Below are 21579 nucleotides of genomic sequence, written 5' to 3'. Positions count from 1 at the left end.
ACAGTTGTGGGCTCCTCCTCTGCAAACCCTTGGGCTTCTCATCCCGGCACTGACAGAAGCCTTCCTATGGCAAAGCACATGAGCCGGGAAATGAAAAGGCAGCAGTGCCGGAAACCGGGACACGGCCCCTGCCATTACCTGGGAGGGTTTGCATTTGCCATGGGCTTGTCAGGAAATTCCTGCTGCCACAGAGGTGCCTGTGGGCCTGAGGCACTGCAGGACGACTATAAAAGGCAGCCCAGGTCTGTGCTCCTCATCCACTTCTCTGGCCTCCTTCTCCTGGCAATCAGGTGAGTGCGAAGCCTCTTGTGCTGCTGCTTCCAGAGCAGGTCGTTCCTCCCCGGGGCTCTCAGCTGATGGGGGCTGTGCTAGCGCAGGGATGGGAGCTGCTTCTCGGGGCAGAGGGAAGGGGAGAGAAGGGCTGGTGCAGAGAGAGGCTGGGACTGAGCTGAGGCGGCTGCTGGGCTTGGAGGTGGTCAGCGTGTGCTGGGCCAGGAGGTGCCTTGGCTTGCCCAGGCTTGGGTGCAGAGCTGCTGCTGCCGTGTCCCATCCTCTGCTTGCCCCTGCCCTGTGTCCAGGTGAAGCTCCAGCATCCAGACATGTCCTGCTGCAACCCGTGCGTGCCCTGCCAGCCCTGCGGCCCGACCCCGCTGGCCAACAGCTGCAATGAGTGCTGTGTCAGGCAGTGCCAGAGCTCCACCATCGCCATCCAGCCCTCCGCCGTGGTGGTGACCCTGCCCGGCCCCATCCTCAGCTCCTTCCCTCAGAACACCGTTGTGGGCTCCTCCACCTCCGCCGCCGTTGGCAGCATCCTCAGCTGTGAGGGAGTGCCCATCAACTCCGGGGGCTTCGACCTCTCCTGCATCACCAACCGCTACTGCGGCTCCAGGTGCAGACCCTGCTAAAGCTGCTGGCTCCTTTTTCAGTCTGGAACCTCTGAAGTTGTAAGAAAATTGTGCTGATCAAGAGATAGTGTACTGGGGCATTGTTTGCTCCTTCCACTGTCCTCTCTATTCCTTTCCTGTCTCCACCTCCCGCACCAGCCCCGTGGGGAGCTCTTGGCCTCCCTCCCTCTCTCCCTCCCAGTGAGGGACAGGCAGACGGACACCCTGCAGTAGCTGCACCGCATCTTGGTGGCTGCCCCTGGCGCTCCCTGGGAGCCACCTCCTTTTCTTCTTTACCCTCATTAAAGTTGTGCTGCATCCAAGCCTGGGCCTCCGAGTCCTTATTCCTTCTGTGGGAAATCTTATAGTCTGCTTCCCCTTGGAGGTGGTAAAAACATCCCTGACTACTCCACCGGCAATGGTCATCAGGGAGACCTGGCTTCAGAGAGTGTCTTGAGTGGGCATGAGGAGACAATACTGCCGGAGGACAACCAACAGCCTCATCTGTGCCTTCCTCTCCCCTACATCACCCAGCACACTGCCCCTACATGCCCAGCACACACGGGCACAGGCAGATGAGATCCTACCTCATACATTCCTTCAGGACCTGGCAGGGCCCAGCTCTCTCCACTCTTGCAGTGGTGAGGTAACCCAACACTTAGGACTGGTATCAGCCAACTCAGGCTGTGCTATGGAGTCCCCACTACCTGTGAACCCAGCACCCCCAGCAGGATCTCATTGTATTTCAGGTGTTCATCTTCTTTGATCAAATGAATGTGGCTTCTATATGAATGCAAACATAGATGTGCTTTTCAATGGTACTTGAAAATTTCCTTTGTAGGCCGTGGTCTTCAGTCTCAGGTAATGCTCCCTGTTGTTCTTCACTGTGAGCATGGGATTTACATGGAAATAACCCTCTCCCCCCCCATTTCCCCGTTACAGTTCTCTGGAGCGAGATTGAAGCAGTCAAGAGGCCTGAGTCTGTGCACCCGTAACCTTATCCTTGCTAAGCTCCACATTCCCTCATGTGCACTGCGTCAGAGCTATTTGATCCCCCTCAGAAACAGTTTCGCTGTCCCCGTTTTGTGTGCTGAATGCCCTCACCTCCCACACACTTGGCTCCAGCCTTGGGGCATTCAGCAACAACTCCTTCTAATAGCACGTCCCTCTGACTCCTGCCCATGGCTGCTGGTCATGGCACCTTGACTGGGTCGTGGAGAAAAGAGGAAGGTGGAGTAGAAGCCATTGGCTCTCCCAAAGACTGTTGCCTCCATTACGACTTCTGTTATTATGCAGAGCAAATAATCCTAATTGTTCTATGACATGATTCTATGATCACCCACTGCCCCTGCCACCCCAGCACAGCTCTGAGAATAACAAGAGGAATAACCTCCCTCAAGAAGTCATGGGTTTGCTGATGCCTCAAGGCCTCCTGCCGTGCGTGCATTTGTGGACACAGCAAGGGAAGGCCAGATAGTCACTGGCAGTAGAGCAACCAAGGATGTCCCTCATCTCCAAGGGACAGTATTAAAAAGCTCCAGCTCCTGCTGGGCGTCCCAACCTCCCAGTCCTTTGTGAATGGAGAAGTCTCCTTGTGCCCTCAACCCCTTCCACTCCTTAGCAACACCCTTCCCATTTGGCAGCCTGGAGAGGCTTCACAAAGAGAAGGACCACAAGGAGGCCCGGCTTGCCAGTGAAGCAGAACTTTAATGAGTTAAAAGAGGGAAACAAAGACCGAGTGCAGGGATCTCTGGGGAAAGCCAAGAGTCTGCGGTTCTTGGCTACGGAGAAGGGAGAGAAAGGAAAGCTCATTCAGCTGGGTTGAAAACAACATCCAGAAGATCGATCCTCTATCCAGCACCATGCCCTGAGTTCCTGCAGGTGTCTCCCGGGGCTCTCCCAGCACGTTTATCAGAGGAGGTACCTCCTGCCACCATAGCGTCGGGAAATGCCAGAGAGGTCACAGCACCCGGAGTTGATGGGCACTCCACCGCAGCTGAGGATGCTGCCAATGGCAGCGGAGGTGGAGGAGCCCACAACGGTGTTCTGAGGGAAGGAGCTGAGGATGGGGCCGGGCAGGGTCACCACCACAGCAGGAGGCTCGATGACAACAGTGGAGCTCTGGCACTGCCTGACACAGCGCTCATTGCAGCTGTTGGCCAGCGGGGTCGGGCCGCAGGGCTGGCAGGGCACGCACGGGTTGTAGCAGGACATGTCTGGATGCTGGAGCTTCACCTGGACACAGGGCAGGGGCAAGCAGAGGATGAGCACAAGAGTGGATGAGGAGCAGCCTGGCTTTCCTGTGGCAAAGAGCCAAGGCCGCTAAGGAGCGGGCAGCTGGAAGCTGCGCCAGGTGCCACAGGGTCTCCATTGCCGATATAGAGCAGCCTGGGACAGGGAGGGTCTCTTGGAATTTGTAAACCAAAAGCCCCTTCAGCCACTTCCCAGCCTTTCTCTAGGCAGACATTCTCCCCACTTCTCTCACCTATGCACAACGCTGCAAGCCCCAGCACAGGATAAGGCTAACATCAGCTGAGAGTTTCACTGAGGATAGACCGCGCTTCTAAGAGGAGGACAAGGGGCTTCAGACTCACCTGGTTCTCAAGGAGAAGGAGGCCAGAGAAGTGGATGAGAGAGCAGGGACCTGGCCTGCCTTTTATATCTGCCCATCACTGCCGCAGGACCAGAGGTGCCTTTGCAGAGGTAACAATTATCTGACAAGCTCATCTTGATGCAAACCATTGCAGCTAATGATATGGGCTGTGCTTTGGTTTCCAACACTGCTGCCTTTTCATTTCCAGGTTTGGGCCATGCCTGTTTCCCAATGAAGGCTTCTTCTGAGCACAGGCATGAAAGGCTTGGGATTTCTCAGTCAGGAATGGTTCTGGGGACCTATTCTCAGGCAATCTCACCCAGCACTGCACGTGGAAGCTCAGATGGAGGGTGCTGGCTTTCCATCTGGATCCCACCCTATGAAATGGAGTCTGTTGGTCATCTGTTTCACCTGAGAAAGCCTAGGGTACTTTGTTGTTGTGCTGCTGCTGTTTCAGGGTCGCCTGCCTCTCCCAGGTGACATGGGTCTGCTCTGGCAACCCTGTTGGAGTCTTTGCATGCCCCTATTTATCTCAGAGAGCTCTAGACAGCATTGATGGGGAATGGATGGTAACCTGCAATCTACTGTGTATAGTGTTCTTCGGACATTTCAGATCCTGCTTTTGGTTGCTCTGCAGGGATGCAGAGGGCTTCAGCACCATGGACACAATTCTGCCCCTAACATAAAGAATGACAAGCAGTGATGGCTGAGGACAGACCCAGGCACACACTTGTTCTCCAGCCTCAGTGGGCTGTCCAAAGGTGAGCATCAGCCTGTCCTTGGGCACTGGTGCCTGGGCCTGGCTGCAGGTCTATAATCCAAGTGCCCAAGCTCAGTTGAACAAAGGGGGTTGTTGACTCGCCTCCGGAAGCACCACTGCTTCTGGAAGGGAGAAGTAGATGCTCAGCCCAGACTCAATCATCTCATTTGGAGGGCTCTACAGGTGAAATCAATCCCACACTGTTCATATACGTTTATCTGCCATGCTGAGGCCTCCTCCTTGGGAAGTGGTTGCATGGACTGCCTTCCCTGTCAGTGTGCAGAAAGAAGAGCTTGGAGAACATGATTCATCTGTTCTGAAATGAAAATCATAGGAAGGTGGAAAGCAAGTGCCCTTTGGAAGTGCTAATGCCCTCTCAATGAATGCAAAGACAGACTTGTTACCCAGCCAGCCTCCCACAGCTCTGCAATTTGAGGACTTTGCCAATCGCATTAAAGTGTTTCCACAACAGAGCCCAAAATGAGCGGAACAATGGACTATTAAAATCATACGTGGGGTTTTAGATGTGGAAATGTCCTGACACATCTAGCATGAAGCACAGCAATTTGAATGTTTTAATAAAAACTAATAAGGTACATACAGGGGCTGAGGAGAGGAAAGAAGAGCAGTGTGAGTTTTGCTGCCAGTCCTATGCCAGGAATAATGGCCATAGGTTATACCAGAAAGTGTAGATTTTATCTTGAACCAGAACCAAGTTTCTCAGCACAGCTACTAGGGGTAAGGCTCACCTCTGTGGTTTTGCCATCTCATAGGCAGGGGAAGGGATTCTGCTGACCAAGTGGAAAGATGTGTGATGAACCTTACCTCGGCTCCTCAACTTACCCCCGTTCTTCAGACAGAGAAAAGAATAGGGCATAGCTGCAGCCAGAAAACATCACACTAAATGGGGAAATGAGCCAGCTGCTGGCACTTCTTTAGGGATTCAGATGAATCTCTGACAAAATGGAGCACTGAGTAAATTGTAATACAAGCCTGTAGGAGGAGGACCCCTCCTCCAATGTTCTGGCAGAGAACTATTTCTTGATGGGGTTTGTGACCTTCCCCAAGTGCTGGTCCTTAGAGCACTGTGAGAGGAGCATTAGAATTATAGAATCAAGGAGAATCGTAGAGTCAAGACTCAGCCCAGACTAAGAGGACTTTAAGGTGAGTGAGATGAGCTCACTGTGGCTTCTAACTGCCTGTGATGCCCAGGCACACTGTAAGCTCACACTGAGGTCTTCTGAAAACCTGCTTCACTTCTTCTGGAAAGCCCTCCCCAGAGCTTGCTTCACGTCTTTGTTTCTGAATGTGTAAATGAAGGGGTTCAACAAAGGAGTTACAATTGTGTTAAGGGTATTCACGATTTTTTTCACATCCATGTTGTTCTGGGCTGATGGCTTGACGTATAGGTAGATGATAGAGCCATACCAGATCGTGACGACACTGAGATGGGCAGAGCAAGTGGAAAAGGCCTTTTTCCTGCCGTGGGCTGACTGGATCCTGAGGATGAAATAGATAATGTATATGTAGGAGACCAGGATGACCACACAGGAGGCCACCACAACCATTATGGAGACAAGGAAAGTCGCCAGCTCCACGGGCCACCTGTCACTACAGGAGAGGGCAAGGCAGGCATCTATATCACAGAAGAAATGGTTGATGACGTCTGGCCCACAGAATGTCTGCCTGGATGTCAGAAAGGCCAGAAGTGAGATGGCCAGGAAGCCTCCCAGCCAGGAGCTGAGTGCCAGCCGAGCAGAGATGACACTGTTCATGAGGGAGCTGTATCTCAGAGGGTAGCATATGGCTAAGTAGCGGTCATAGGCCATGACAGACAAGAGAAAACACTCAGTGGAGCCTAGGGAGAGAAGAAAGAACAACTGGAAGATGCAGACACTGAAGGAGATGGTCTGGCTAGTCCCCAGCATGACTCCAATGGCTTTGGGAACAACACCCGTAGTGTACCAGATCTCCAGAAAGGAGAGATTGCAGAGGAAGAAGTACATTGGGGTATGGAGATTCCTGTTCATCCACACGAGGGCTATGATGGACGCGTTGCCTGTTACTGTCAGGGAGTACATCAGTGCGAACACGATCGCAAAGGAGAGCCGGGAACGCCACGTGCCTGGGAAGCCGAGAAGGATAAATTCTTCCACGATTGTCCCATTCGCTGTGTGCCCCCAGGTGTTGAGGTCCATCTGCAAAACAGGATGTTTGTGTGTGAGTTTGCATGCCCCCGCTGGTCCTGCAGATGCTACCAGTAGTGAAACAAATCCAGCCCCCAAAAGGAGTTTGTGCAGACCATGGGAAAACAGCATCTATCCTAACTGAAAATTGCCAGGAAAATCCTTCCCTGCAGAAACACGTTTGGACAATTAGATCTGACCCTGAAACTCAGGCCTATAGCGCCAAATGAACAGTCATTAGTGAAGGAGTTGTAGTCCTGTACGTTTGCTTTCCTCCAAGCCTCACCATAGGAAGCTTTTGCATATACCTCCATTACCCCCACTGACATCTGCTTCTCAGCATAGCTTAGCCCTTACTAGGGGTAAGGCTCACCTCTCTAGTTTTGCCATCTCAGACAGAGGAAGGACTTCTGCTGACCAAGTGCAAAGATGTATGATTGAAGCACACTTATCTCACCTCCTCAGCTTACCCCTGGCTCTTCTTTGGACAGAGAAGAGGCACTTGGGAAAGAGACATGGCTTATCTCGCCTCATATACACGGCTCAAGGCCCTCTAGAAGTTCCAGATTGTCTTTAAGGACTAGTGCAGGAGTCTAGCAAGCAGCTTGGACAAGTAAACTGGACATCTCAACTTCCCAGAATCATAGAATGGTTTGAGTATGAAGGGACTATAAAGGTCATCTAGTTTCCCAGTGGTTGAAGGCAAAATTCTCTGAGGTGATTCCCTCCCAGGGCAGCTCTGCTGAGAAGCCAGGTGAACCAGGGGGCTTCACCTGTGTCCTGAGGAATTTACATACCAGAAGCCTCATGTGGCCAAAGAGCAGAGAAATCCCTTTTAATGTGGCTCTCCTTAAGCATGCAAGGGATTGGAAGTCTATACATACAGCATATGTATGTCGTATGTCTTGGGCAGGCTTCACTCACCACTCACCATGGAAATGATCCAAACGACCTCTCTTCATGCACCATCTTCTAAATGAAGCCACGATCCCCTCTGGCTGAGGGAGAACATTAGAAAGAGGTTGATTTATTGGAGGAGCTCTGGATGCTGTGATGTCAGGAGAAGCTCCCATCTCACGGACTCACTTCAAGCTGTACACAGCTGCCTGACATTGTTTCCTCACTGTCCACCCTAATAGGTATCGAGAGCTCGGGCTCCTGATTTTCTTCCCCCCTGCACACAAAGCCACCACTGTACATCCACAAAGGGGGGGGATTTGTGCATGCAGACACACACACGCAGGGTGAAGTCTCTGCAGTTTAGCTCCATATAGTGAGGGCATACATCAGTCACAGCATCATTAGCATAAAGCCATCCCCACACCCACCTCATTAACACACTGAAGTTCAGTCTGGCCACACCGAGGAAACTTTTTGCTGTCTTCCCTCTGTGTGCCCCAGGGAGTGTGGTCTCCAGGGGATCTTATCTGCTTGTTGCAGATGGATAATGATATCTCTTCACATAGGCCAATTAAAGAGCAGCAAAGCAATTCTCTGAATTGGCTGCCAGGCTGGATGTTAGCCTCCTTACTGCACCTGTGGTATGTGAACCTGGCCAGGAACTCAGTGCTTGCTCTGCTGACATGCAGATGTCTGAAATAGCCATGTCCCAGAGACTGGAATTGCAAAGTGTCTGGTACTGAATTGTAATGTGGTCTTGAGACCTTTAGCGTGGGAAATAACTAAAAGCAACTACTCTACTCTCGTGTGACCCCACTTGCAGCACTGTGTACGGTTCTGGGGTCCTCACTGTAAGAAGGACATGGAGCTGTTGGAGCAGGTCCAGGGGAGGCCATGAGGATGGTAAGGGGCTGGAGCAGCTCCCTTGTGGAGCCAGGCTGAGAAAGTTAGAACTGTTCAGCCTGGAGAAGAGAAGCTGTGTGGAGACCTCAGAGCAGCTTCCAGCATCTGAAGGGGGCCTACAAGGATGCTGGAGAGGGACCTTCATTAGGGACTGAAGTGATAGACAAAGAGTGATGGGTTCAAACTGAAATGGGGGAAGGTCAGGTTAGATCTAAGGAAGAAATTCTTCCCTGTAAGGGTGCTGAGGCTCTGGCACAGGGTGCCCAGAGAAGCTGTGGCTGCCCCATCCCTGGCAGTGTTCAAGGCCAGGTTGGACAGAGCTTTGGGTGACATGGTTTAGTGTGAGGTGTCCCTGCCCATGGCAGGGGGGTTGGAACTGCATGACCTTATCCTTTCCAGCCCTATTCTATGATTTTATGATTCTAACTATTAGTACAGAGAGAATAAGGTGAGGTGTGTGTGTGCAAAGCTATGTCATTACAGAACATGTAGCTTCAGTTCAGCCTTGCCTGCCTTGACCATGTGGAGCTTAAAGATCCTCAAAGGACTGACCAAGAGAACAGGATGACTACTGCCCTGTGTTTTAGAAGAGCATATCTTCAAGTTTTCAGGGACCTAGCTACTTGGCAGGATGCATTGTAAAATGCCCTGGTGCTAAGAGGGTCCCAGGAGGGCTGGTTAACCTTCAAGGACAGACTCCTCAGAGCACAAGGATCATGGAATCATAGAATGGTTTGAGTTGAAGGGACCTTAAAGCTCATCCAGCTCCAACCCCTGTCATGGGCAGGTACACCTTCCACTAGAGCAGCTTGCTCCAAGCCCCTGTGTCCAACCTGGCCTTGAACACTGCCAGGGATGGGGCAGCCACAGCCTCTCTGCGCTGTGGGTTTCTCCAAGCCAAACACTCTTCCACATTCAATGTCCCATAAGAAGGAGCTTGAAGCCCAGCAGTGGGTAGAGTTGGTACCATCTGAGATGGCCATTGAGGCAAGACCTCATCCTGGAGGGGAGAAAGATCTTCCCTCACCTTGTCATCTATGTGGAAGGAGACAAGAGAAGTGAAGGAGGGAAGGAGCAAGGAGTTCTACTGGCTCTTTTACTGGTCCTGCACTTGCCCAGGTCCACAGACACTCTTTGTGGAGGTAGTAATCTTCTGACACGCTAATTTACAAAGCAAGATGCCCCAGCTAATGGTGCAGACTGTGTTTTGATTTCCTACAGTGCTACCTTTTAATTTTCTCCTTCCTAGTATGCCATTCCCTCATGGAGGGCTGGGAACATGAGCCCAAAGATTTCCAGGGCAGAAACACATTAGAACAGGCAGAAGATGCAGACCAAGAGCCACAGGGATCCTGTGCAGGCACATGATGCAAGGCTGTGGCATTCTGGTGGGGTTGTTTGTGTCTTTCTTTGCAGGGAGTGGCTCAGCTGCTTCCAGCCCTGAAGTCCTCAGCCCCACACCCCGAGGCTCTTGTCCATGAGGATGTCACATAGAATCATGGATTCATAGAATCAACCCAGTTGGAAAAGACCTCTATGATCCTTCAGTCCAACCGTTTCCCACCACTGCCAAGGCCATGGCACTGAGGGCCTCATCTACACCGTGTGTGAATGCTTCCAGACGATGACTCCAGCACTGCCCTGGCAGCCTGTTCCAATGCCTGAGCACCCTTTGGGGAAGGAATTGTTCCTAATCTCTGGTCTAAACCACCCCTGGTGCAGCTTCTTCTCTGCCTCACTTACAGGGTTTGGATATTTTCTCCTAATGCTGCTCTGTTTGGCCTCCTGCTGTACCTGAGAAGTCTCTGGGATCCTCAAGATACACTATGGGGCTTTACTGTAATCTAAGGTGCTCCAGCCCTTCCCTGCCTGGGTGAACCCCAGTGCCTCCTCTCTTAATCCCACAACTACTTATGTGGAAGCACATGTGTTTGTCTGTGTGGACATCTGTGTGTGTGGACCTCTGTGAATTCATGTGTGTGCAAAGCTGTGCCAGCCAGCATCTTACTGAGGAGGTGTTGAACTGGAAAAGGACTAACACCTTGGTCTAAGCAGGCATTGAAGTCAGGGGACTGCCATCCTGATGTCACAGTGCTGTGCCCAGGAAAGCCAAAGAGCTCATGAGTCCTTTGGTCTCTAGTTCCAAAGACCTTCATGTCCAACACTGAAATCCGAGTGTGAATGACCAGCAACTGGCCCTGGCAAAAAGGCATGTCTGCTTCAAGGTCACACATCCCAAAGCCTGCTCAGTTCCCTGATGGGGTCAAGGAAAGATGCTCTTTCCCCCAGGGGCTGGTAGTGGCAGAAGGAAGGACATTGTGAGATGTGGAAATGTCTGTCTTGGGAGCTTCTTCCCTGATGAATTCCTCCTCTAGGCAACTTCTGGTTTCTTCCAGTCAATAACTTTCTTCCAGTCAATAACTTTCTTCCTTCTATTGCAGTCTGGCTTTCCATGTCCATGGACACATTTGAAGCCTTCTGGTGGGAAATGGGGGTTAGAACAGCTGGTTCTCTAGCTGCCTCATACCCATGAGTTCATTTCTCCTCATACACCCTTCCCCTCGGGCATTGGTTTTAGTTGGACTCTTGCTCTCGTTTTGATCTCATCCATTGACACCACAAGTGGACGGAAAGAATTGCACAGCCATGTACACAGAGACATGTGAGAAAACATGCTTATAGCCACACACACACACAGAGTGCAACCATGTGACACACAGATGTGTGTGGTCACAAATATGCAGAAAAAAAGGGGGAAAAAATGAAGTCTTAGCCTTCATTTTTAAAATGACAGCTCTCAAGCCAGCTCCCGGTGGCTATTCCTTAACACTCAAGTAGTTTCTTTCATACTACAATCAAACCTTTATTTGTGCAAAAAGGGACATTGGTTTTTTGCTCTCAATTCAGAAGCCTAAAATACAGGTATTTTTACATAAACCTATCTACATAAACTTCACACACAAGCAAAACACAGCAATGGAGATGTCTAAGTGATAATTTCTCTCTTACTACAGCAGAAATCTGTTTTAGAACACATAAACTGTGGTTTTACTTTATCTCTCTCACTTCATTCAATACCAGTGGAGAACAAGGTGATCAGCCAAGCCACAGTTCTTTATGTTCAAGATATTTGACCTGAATCATTACCCCTTCAGGCCTTCAAATAAACTTTCTTCACAGAGTAGAGCTGAAGAGCTCAACTGGAAAACACCTTCAGCAGAACTCTCCCGACGATCAGTGCCTGGGATACTTGTTGAATGCCTCTCCTTAGATTCATTGTCCTCTTCTCTGATCATTTCTTTTTTAGATAAGCTCTGCAGAAATGTTTTCACAACATTCAGAGAATATTGTGAGTTTCCTCTTACCCCAAGTAAACGCTTCCGCAGAGTACAGATCTACTTCTGTATCAACGGACAGGACATAGAGGACACAATAGTATGCAACTAATTTGATCTGTATGCCAAGCATACCTTAAAATGACATGGAAAATGATGTGAAAATTACCTCTTTTAGAAGAAAAAAAAATATTAAATAGGTAGATATGAATTTTTGGGTAAGTGATGGTGGCAAATCATGTTCTCCTTCCACTAATGCACACAATATCACAGCTTTAATTTACTATCATTTCCAAACATGTCACATACTTATCTTTTTGGCTATCAGTCTTTTCAAGGCTTGTTTCACCTCTTTGTTCCTCAAGCTGTAAATCAAAGGGTTCATCACGGGAGACATCAATGTGTAAGAGAGAGACAACAGTTTGTTACTGCTGCTTGAATAAAAAGCTTTGGGTCTCAGGTAGGTCACAATTCCAGATCCGTAAAACAGAGTCACCACGACCAGGTGAGAGAAGCAAGTAGAGAATGTTTTTCTCTTGCCCTTAGCTGTTGGCATCTTGAAGATGGTGTGGAGAATCTGGACATATGACGCAACTATAAATAAGAAGGGGACCATGATGAAGACGACAGCTACTATGTAGATGGTGATTTCATTCTTGTAGGTGGCCCCACAAGCCAACTTCAGAAGAGGTGGCAGGTCACAGAAGAAGTGATTGATCCTCTTGGGCCCACAGTATGGAAGGGTAAAGATCAAAGTTGTCTGCCACAAGGCCACCAAGACTCCAACAAGCCAAGACACAGCTGAAAGCAGGAAGCTTGTGCTCCAGCTCATCATGGTCATGTAGTGCAGGGGATGGCATATGGCCAAATAGCGATCATAGGCCATGGCAGCCAGCAGACAACATTCTGTGATCCCGAAGAGGGAGAAGGCATACATCTGTGTGGCACAGCCCAGAAAGGATATGCCTTTCCTTTTTATGAGTAAGTTCACTAGCATCTTGGGGATTATGGATGTAGTGTAGCCAATCTCCAGGAAGGACAAGTTCTTGAGAAAAAAATACATGGGGGAGTGAAGGGCAGCATCTACCATAGTGATTGTAATGATGAGGATGTTTCCCACCAAAGTACTGATGTACATGAACAATACCAGACAAAAGAGAAAGCCCTGGATCTCTGGGATGCTGGAGAAAGGTAAAAATTGAAAATAGGTCACCACTGTGTGGTTTCTGCTGGTGATGTCCCTCAGGCTCTTTTTAACTGCAGAAGTCATTACGTCCCCACTTTCTAGTTAATCTAGAGAAATACAAAATAGTAAATTAAATCTTTACATATATATTGCTTTGTAATAGCGCAGGATCCCAGAAGAGGAAGTGATATTTTACTGCTGTCTTTAGGTATTTTCAGTGCTAAAGGGGTTCTTTAGAGAAGGAAGGGAAGGTGGTTCCCTTCAACATAGCTTTTGGTAAGTAAGAATTATACTTCACAATGGAAAGGAAAATATACCTTCTTTATGATAGCACAAGATTTTACTCTTCCTGCCTTTTAGGATGAGGATTTTACTCTACTGCCCCAGTCTCTGATGTGGACTTTTCTCCCATTATCTAGCTGAGATCTGCTACTGTAACACCCACTGCCAAGCAAAGAAGGCTGGTCCTTAAAACCCAGAGATGATTAATTAGTTGATAGAGTGGACTTTTGGCCATGAGTCCCTTTTGCTATCATTCTCTGGATGGGGCTCATTCTAGGAAACAATCGCCTCCTGGACACAGATAATCCTGTATCCACTCTACAGTCCCATGCAAGAGTACTAAAACGTGGATCATTTTCCAGGAAATTACCTTTGTCCCAGCACTCTTCAGGAGGAGCAGTCCTTTCCAAGGATAAGAATAGCCTTGGAATTTATCTTCTATTCCAATAATCCATCAACTTCCTAGACAGATGAATCTCCCTTAAAGAGAAACCCTGTGTAAGTGACAGAAGAACAATAACATAGGGAAGAAGAATACTGAGCTAAAATAAAGGAGCTCACCTGCTAGCAGGAGAAGGCTGTGGTTAATATTTTGGGAAAAGCCACACCACCAACCTGGAGTATTTCAATGTGTTTATCTTCCCAGTGGAAAATTGTCTGCTGGGGATTGATCGCTCCCAATTGTAGGAGTCAGTTATTTTTTCTCTTTGTTTAGGTACAAAAAACTCTCTCTGGTTCCCCTGTCGGCTCCTGCTTTCTGCTGTTCATAGAAGATGACTGCAATGCAGAGGTCACTCTATAGTCAATGACTAAAGAGAAGAGTGGGAAAAGACAGTCCTAAGGTCAGGTGAAAGAAATTCAGACTGACTAAGACGTCTCAACTGGCAGTGTGGCTATCAGTCAGCAAGTCCACTTTTAACCAAATATAATCCCCAAATTTCTGGAATAAATTTCTCTGCTCTCTGGCTGCACTTTGGCCAAAATCCCCCGACCTCTACAGGTGGAATTTTTCTGTATTGATTCAGATAACCAACATCTCCCCAGAAAAATCTCACCTGGTTGGTGGCACTCCGGGTGATCTGCTCCATAACCTTCCTCGGCATCAAGGTCAGACTGACAGGCCTGTAGCTCCTTAGATCCTCCTTTCAGCACTTCTGGTAGGTAGTTGTCACTGATTGGTTGATTGAGAGGAGGTCTGGTGAAAAAAAGGAAGTTCCAGGGAGATGAAAAGTGGGTCAAGAAATAGCAGAAACAGTGAATGAGCTATAAAATCGGGTGAAGCCCAAAGGAGGTGAGCATATTTCACAGGTAGGAGTGCTAACACCTATGCACAGTTATGAAGCTTCTGTGATTCAAAGTCCGCTTGGACGCCAGAAGGAACACCCTTGTATAACCCACTGAAGTTTCCATCATGCCAACAAACAAAAAGCTCTTGGGGGAAAGATGGGGAAAGGAAGTATGTGCTTGAGAACTAATATTGAGTTGTTTGGGAAAGGGATTATCATTCAATAGCAATCATGCATGATTCAAAACCTTTTAGAAGTAACAACCAGTATCTCTATAGTAGTCATCTACAAAAGTGTGTATTTTACAATCTAAAATTATGTGTTGATTAGGATTTTGATAACATGATTTATTAGTTTCTTTGCAGTATCTTACTTAAACAGTTGTGTTGTAACTTCTCAAATACATTATGTCTTGAGTGTGTAGTCTTCAAGGAGAGAGTGAAATGAAGTATTGCAGGCTTAGTCTACACATTTCAATCATAGAATAATAGAATACCAGGTTGGAAGGGACCTCAAGGGTCATCTGCATCATGCTTTCTAGGCAAAGCATGACCTAGACTAGATGTCCCAGCACTCTGACCAGCCAAGTCTTACAGGTGTCCAGTGCTGGGGAATCCACCACTTCCCTGGGGAGATTATTCCAATGACTGATTGCTCTCACTGTGAAAAACCTTCCTCTTGTGCCCATACTGGAACATGGTGAGAAGGTCTCCTCTGAGCCTTCTTTTCTAAGGACTAAACAAGCCCAGCTCTCTCAGCATTTCCTCACACACTGCCCAGTCCTTTGACCACCTCTGTGGCTCTTCTGTGGCCCCTTTCCAGCCTGTCCACATCTGTTTCATACAGCAGGGACCAAAACTGAACACAGTATTCCATGGGTGGCCTTTCAAGAGCCAAGAAGAGTGGGATAATGACATCTTTATCTCTGATGATGATGCACTTGTTGAGGTAACCGAGCATGCTGTTGGCTTCCTTTGCTGCAGCAGCACACTCATCACTCATATTGCACTTGCTGTTCACCAGGACCCCCTGGTCCCTTTCCACAGAGCTGCTCCCCAGCCGGATAGATCCCTGACAGTGCTGCACTCTTGGGTTGTGTTTCTCCTTTCTCACACACAGAAGTGCACCTAAAGTTCTCACTTTTGACCCATACTGCAGTGAGTGAAAGGAAAATTGTTTTTTTTGATTGTGAGAAAGTATATGGAGATCATGGGCCCAAAATGGTCCTCTCTACCTGGAGCACAGATGGTATGAATAGCCTGTCTGCTCTGAAACAAGACAGTCATTCTTGTGCTAACAGATTATTTAGATATTAAACTGGAACAGATCAGAAACTAACTGTAATATGTTGGTGTTCATACAGGGGACTGAGTCTCAGGCAGACCTATACCAAGAAATACTGACAGGTATTATTAAACGATATTAAAAATATCTTGGTGTTAAAAATATCTTGAATTTGCCTCTTTCTTTCAGTTTCTCCAGTTCTTTCCCTCTGCCTTTGCTCACATCCCTTGCTTCTTGTTCTCTCTTCCCAAGACAATAAAGTTTCTTTCCAAGATGCTCAGTGAATTCATCCCAAGGCATTAGAGTTCCACCAACTTTTAACTAGGCCTCTGTGTTCAGCCGAGTCCCTCCCAGGGGTGGCAACTGGAGACAACTGGGGAGAGCAATCACTAACTAGGAAAGTTTTTAGTCTCCGGAGTGAGTCTAATCCCAGAAGTCCTTGTTAGATCCAGTCAATTGTTCTTAAGTTTTTACTGAAGGCAAATATTCCATTGTCTGAAGGCAGGATCCTATCAATACAAATGTGGATAAGAATGGGAATGCAGGTCTGCCTGATGTGACACCCTTGCAAAATCAGAGTGGGAGATAGTTCGGGTGTTCCAGAACTGTCTGAACCTCTTCCTGGGGCTGTCAGGACATTGCATTGGGTTCACTGGGCCAACGTGCACTTGCAAAGAGCAGGTTCACTTTCTTAACCCTGACCAGGAAAAGCATGACATTATCTAATATCTCCCAGGAGCAAGGACCAAAAGCAGCACAGATTGCTTCTCTGCTAGAGACAGAGATCACAGGTAGTATTCCTGGATCATGTACGTTATGCACTCCCACTGAACGAGGCTCAATGGTTCAAAATCACATGCTCCAGTGTCAACCAAACAACATCCCCACCAGCATGACCTGGGCAGGATGTCCTCCTGTATCTCGTAGTGTAAAAGAGCAAGTGCCCTGGAAACCCTCAGACTAAACCTCCTCTTCTCCACCATTACTAGTACATAACGAGGTATATTAAAAATTGCTCCTTTTCTGTCACTGTGTTGATTCCCTTTTTGACACCAGAATCTACAAGTAAATGTTAGGTGCCTCAGAGTGAGAGGGGAATGGTGCCATGCCATTCTGAGCTACAGACTCCATCCCAAAGCACTGCACTGCCAAACTGTACCCACCACATGGCATCACAGAACCCGGCCTTTTTTCAGTCTAGGCTCCATTAAATACGCCAAAAGAGAAAGCAATTAGTGGCCTTACATGACATTTACTGGTAAACCCTGTGTTCCAAGTAAAGAAGAGCTCAGAGTCTTGGACTTAGTCATGCTGGTCTGACTCACACCTCTATCCCCAGTAACTCAGCTCATTATTCAAGCCCTAAAACTTTTTCTCAAGTGTCCTATTCATTGCACTGTTTGTCACAGCACATTTTGTACATATTATTGTTATGTCCTGGATTATCCGTTCTATCCTTTATCAATGCTATCCATTGTCTTAGGCGTGTTATCCACCCTCCTGTCTGATGTTATCTCACTGCTGTCTCCATCTCCTTGTGACAACACACTCCCTCAGTCAGTCTGTTACATGAAATACAGTTCTGAGCTTTCTGACATGTGTTACCCAGCTTTGGTGTCCCTTGCTCCAGCTGTTGTCTGAATTAATGTAGGAAATCACAGCCTTTCCTTAGCTTGCTCCAAAACAGTTTCAGCCTGCACATTCCACATTACAACACTCTATAAAACATCTAAAACATCAGTATCTAACCCATTGCCCAATCAAGCACTTTTGTGCCACCCACTACTCTGGTATGGTCATTACTTGCTAAGATACTATTGGTCCTGATCATGAAGTACGAACTATGATCGTGAACTATGTGACCAGGTAGCCAGCTGTCTGAACTGGTCTTTCCCTCTTCACCAGACCCCTGGTAAGCTACATTCATGCCAAGCCTGTCCCTCAGTGACATTCTGTCACCAGTAGTTTGCAGATGCCCAACAGCAGTGCAGCATCTTCTTTGCTCGACTACATCCACAGTGACTCTTAGCTGCTTAAGTTCTCTTTGCTGGGTATCCAGTGAGGCAGGGCTGGGGGAAGATGACTTCAGGCTGCTGCTCTCTGATGTTCCTGCTGGTTCACAGGCAAGAAGCAGCTTGCAGTGAATGGTGTTGGGCAGTAGATGGAAGCAGTAGCCTGAATATGTGCTGCAGGCACCATCTCCAGAGACAAAAGCCCCAAATGCTAAAGATGCTACTGCAGAAGGCAGAGCTGGGGAAGGGGGACTGGGGGCGACAGGGGCAGTTCATCAGGCTTGAATTACTGAGCCACAAGCACTGCTGGAGTTATTTCTGAAGGTGGCTTGGCGGATGTCTGGCAAATTCACTGGCAGTGGAGAATAGCGTGGCTACAACATTGACTTGACTCCTTCCTTAGCTTTAATTCAGCTTTGCATCACAGCTAACCTGGTCCAGCCTCATATTTTACCTACTACCCCAATCTTTGTGGGTACCTGCCTATTCTGGTACATTCATTTTGGCTTTGACTCATTGGCTAGCCTGATCTGTATATATTTTCTCAGAAGCCTGAATATCCCATACCTTGGTCACATCAAACTTGACCCACAACCTAGTATCTCTATTTAGAATCCATACCTTCCACCTTAAGCTACTGCTATAAACTAGTCTTGAGGTCATAACACACTGCTCCCTTCTGATTCTTGTCACTGACTTCCTTGTCTGCTCCACCTCATCAGCCTAACGCTTAACCTGTGTGGTGCCCACGTGAAATAACAGCAGCAGGTAATAAATAGTCAGTGAGCTGCACAGGGCTTGGTAGTCTCCCTGTGACATCCGTGATGTGAGCCCCTGGTAGGCAGCACACCTCTCAAGGGGGCACATCAAGCTGGCAAATGGGGGCCTCTGTACGGCTCAGAAGAGCGTTTCCATGAATGGAACCACAGGCACTGCTGAAGTGATGGGAAGGTAAGGGGAGGAGTTTTTGATGGGCAGTCACCTTCTTCCAAGGAGGAGTGAATCCACCGGCATTTCAGCATCTACAGCAGGCACATGAACTACACTGAGCAACACATCCAGGCTTCGGAGCTGCTTGTTGACATGCACTTACAGAAGGAAGAGAGAAACAGACGTGGCTATGGAATAATCCATCTGACCTATTTTAGCCCTTTTTCTCTCAATGAAAACAGTAATACCTGGAGATGCCTGTATATTTATATTCCCAAGAAAGGAGACAAGCTGAGTATATTTTATATTAGACTAAACTGACGGCTATCAAAACTTCAGCAGATGAATTCCAGCTTCCCAGAATAGTCCTCTGATGGTAAGACAGCTCAGGTATTTACTCGAGCTCAAGTCACAGGAAAACATAAGCATTTGTTTGACTTATGAGAATCACTGTCACTTGCTTTGATTGCTTCTTTAGAGATTGGTCAGATGTGTAAGATGAACTATTTGAAACGCCCAGATCTCGCTGGGTTTATAGGTAGAACTAATGCTGGCCAGGACAGGAAGCACTGAATACATGTACTAAAGACACAATGGTTAACACTGTATTTTGCACTAAGAAAAAATGGCAGAATATTGCTCTGATTTGACCTGTGTAATTTATTACAGTTAAAGTTAACAGTAATATGGTTACAGAGTTATATGTGTTTGCACATTATAAATCTTCAGTCATGGTTTATATTACCGCTTCTGGAGCCATAAAAGGCTTTAAACGAACAATATCTGGACAGATTTTTCAATGTCAATGAATTGCTTTAGGAAGATGATGTCCTTCCACCACTGAAAACCCAGTTTATAGTACGCTTTCCTCAGCTAATCCTGGGAAGGGAGGAAGAGGTGGTTTGTTTCTTGCCTTTTAACATGGAATTAAATATTGCACTAGAGGAACTTCAACACAAGATGAAAAAGCATTTCTCAGGTTAGATTAGATTGGATGGGAAGCGTTAAAGGGGAGAAACGTGCATTCTCCGGTTCGAGAGGGGTTTTTTTCTTTTCACTTTTGACCTGTAGAAGTTGAGAATTATCTGTGAAAATCAGCTCATCCAATTGTTTAAAAAGGTGAATAGATGGAGAAATGGAAATACAGGGAAGAGGAGGGGAAGAAACAGAGAGAAATACATCCCTCCAAAAATGTAATTCACCTCTCCTGAGAGCTTAATTGAGGGTAACATCGATTGCTCTCTGGAAACCCTTGTTTCATTCAGTGAACGTCTTGAGACTTTCTATGCCAGGAAAACATAATGGGGACAAAGCTGTACTCCACAGGCAGCACGGGAATGACTTGGTTGTGCAGAACTAAGCCGAATTGCCTAAGTCATGCAGACACATCCTGGATATTCAGGATCCCCTGCAAGTTAAACAGAACTGGGAAACCTGCTCTTACATGGCCATCCAGTACCCATAGGTTTCAGTTATAGTCCAGGCTACTAATTATGAATCAGATATCAAAATATGATATTGAAGTTGTTCCTGTATCTTCCATACGGTATATGATGTGAATGGAATAACGTTCTTCCTTTTATCCCTCTCATGTTTTTCCTTTATTATCATCATTCTTCCTTCCTTCTTTTCCACTTGCCATTATTCCCTTTGTTCACTGCAGCTCTTCTCATTATTTCTTTCATTTAAAAAATATTCCATATATTTTCTCTTTTATTTTCTTTACTTTTTCTCTGAAGCTTGAGGCTGTGCCCTTTGCCATGAAGCAGAAAAACAGCACAGAATTCCAGGAATTCATCCTCCTGGGATTTCCAGCTATGATGGAACTTCAGATGTTGCTCTTTGTGGTATTCCTGGTGGCCTACATGCTGACCATCTTGGAAAATTTACTCATCATTATCTTGATAAAGACAAACCACCAGCTTCACAAGCCCATGTATTTCTTTCTCTGCAACCTCTCCTTCCTGGAGGTTTGGTTCACCTCAGTCACTGTCCCCAAACTGCTAGCCAATTTCCTTGTTGAAAGCAAGAATATATCTTTTGGAGGCTGCATGACCCAGCTTTACTTCTTCAGCTCCTTTATTTGCACCGAGTGTGTCCTCCTTGCTGTCATGGCTTATGATCGTTATGTGGCCATCTGTAATCCTCTGATGTATCCAGTCATCATGAACCACCGGCTCTGCATCCAGCTAGCCGCATGCTCCTGGCTCATTGGTTTCTCGGCCTCCATGCTGAAAGTCGTTTTCATCTCTCAGCTGTCTTTCTGTGGCTCCAATGTCATCAACCATTTCTTCTGTGACATCAGCCCCTTGCTGAACATGTCGTGTGCTGACATGACAACAGCTGAAATAGTAGATTTCATCCTGGCCTTGCTTATCTTGCTGATTCCCCTCTCCATCATGATTATCTCCTATGTATGCATCATCAGCACCATCCTGAATATCCCCACTACCCAGGGCAGGGAGAAAGCCTTCTCCACCTGTGTTTCTCACCTCACTGTAGTCATTATCTTCTTTTCAGCCACTCTGTTCATGTATGCCCGGCCCAAGAGAATCCACCCTTTTGACTTAAACAAGCTGGTGTCAGTTGCATACACTATTGTGACTCCCATGCTCAATCCCTTCATTTACTGTCTAAGGAACCAGGAGGTTAAGGAGGCTTTGAAGAAGATCTTCAGACTGTCCTCCAGTAAGATAGTTCCTTAGAGACAGAGTGTAAGCGTGTTAGAAGGAAAGGTTTTCAGATTTAGGTTGCATTCAGAACTCTATTATGCTGTGTGCGATAGCTGACAGCTAAGGTGAGATGCATGTGCCTAACATGCCTCATGTTTTAAGAGCCTTGGCTATTCTGCTCCATTTATGAATGTGATGCTAAAAGGAAGATTCTCTTCTGCAGTTCCTCTATCGTATCTGCCTATTCAAAAGGAGAGGTCTCAGGCACTCCACAGGATTTCGTGTTCTGCAGGAAGCCTCTACTTAGGACTGAATCAATCCTCATGGAAGAGAGCAGAAGAAAGTGTTCACAGTGGGACGAGAGAA

At 47.4% G+C, this 21579-nt stretch overlaps 5 protein-coding genes across 5 annotated transcripts; 2 read left to right on the top strand and 3 right to left on the bottom strand.

The window, feature by feature from the left end:
- The first annotated feature begins 393 nt into the window (after window positions 1-393).
- Window positions 394-912, top strand: LOC130602824 (feather keratin Cos1-2). Its single transcript, XM_057416055.1, has one exon. The coding sequence runs from the start codon at window positions 600-602 to the stop codon at window positions 903-905; it is 306 nt and encodes a 101-aa protein (XP_057272038.1). The 5' UTR covers window positions 394-599; the 3' UTR covers window positions 906-912.
- Window positions 913-2628: 1716 nt separating this feature from the next.
- LOC130602820 (feather keratin Cos2-3-like) lies at window positions 2629-3131 on the bottom strand. Its single transcript, XM_057416051.1, has one exon. It carries the CDS (start codon window positions 3096-3098, stop codon window positions 2796-2798), a length of 303 nt encoding a protein of 100 aa, XP_057272034.1. The 5' UTR covers window positions 3099-3131; the 3' UTR covers window positions 2629-2795.
- Window positions 3132-5465: 2334 nt separating this feature from the next.
- Window positions 5466-6414, bottom strand: LOC130602826 (olfactory receptor 6F1-like). Its single transcript, XM_057416058.1, has one exon. The coding sequence runs from the start codon at window positions 6316-6318 to the stop codon at window positions 5491-5493; it is 828 nt and encodes a 275-aa protein (XP_057272041.1). The 5' UTR covers window positions 6319-6414; the 3' UTR covers window positions 5466-5490.
- Window positions 6415-11798: 5384 nt separating this feature from the next.
- Window positions 11799-12865, bottom strand: LOC130602825 (olfactory receptor 10A4-like). The gene has a single exon (XM_057416056.1). It carries the CDS (start codon window positions 12829-12831, stop codon window positions 11863-11865), a length of 969 nt encoding a protein of 322 aa, XP_057272039.1. The 5' UTR covers window positions 12832-12865; the 3' UTR covers window positions 11799-11862.
- A 7436-nt stretch (window positions 12866-20301) lies between these two features.
- LOC130602823 (olfactory receptor 6B1-like) lies at window positions 20302-21246 on the top strand. Its single transcript, XM_057416054.1, has one exon. The coding sequence runs from the start codon at window positions 20302-20304 to the stop codon at window positions 21244-21246; it is 945 nt and encodes a 314-aa protein (XP_057272037.1).
- Window positions 21247-21579: the final 333 nt, after the last annotated feature.

The sequence above is a fragment of the Pezoporus wallicus genome, unplaced genomic scaffold (genome assembly GCF_028554395.1).
Source record: "Pezoporus wallicus isolate ANWC-B61680 ecotype Strahan unplaced genomic scaffold, APGP_CSIRO_Pwel_v1 contig_10889, whole genome shotgun sequence".
NCBI lineage: Eukaryota > Metazoa > Chordata > Aves > Psittaciformes > Psittacidae > Pezoporus > Pezoporus wallicus.
The sequence above is the reverse complement of the archived record's forward strand: the minus strand, read 5'-3'. Positions and strand labels throughout refer to the sequence as shown.

What these genes read in the sequence shown, in the direction of transcription:
- LOC130602825 (XM_057416056.1), bottom strand. Translation starts at nt 12,831, where the DNA reads ATGACTTCTGCAGTTAAAAAGAGCCTGAGGGACATCACCAGCAGAAAC.
- LOC130602826 (XM_057416058.1), bottom strand. Translation starts at nt 6,318, where the DNA reads ATGTACTCCCTGACAGTAACAGGCAACGCGTCCATCATAGCCCTCGTG.
- LOC130602824 (XM_057416055.1), top strand. Translation starts at nt 600, where the DNA reads ATGTCCTGCTGCAACCCGTGCGTGCCCTGCCAGCCCTGCGGCCCGACC.
- LOC130602823 (XM_057416054.1), top strand. Translation starts at nt 20,302, where the DNA reads ATGAAGCAGAAAAACAGCACAGAATTCCAGGAATTCATCCTCCTGGGA.
- LOC130602820 (XM_057416051.1), bottom strand. Translation starts at nt 3,098, where the DNA reads ATGTCCTGCTACAACCCGTGCGTGCCCTGCCAGCCCTGCGGCCCGACC.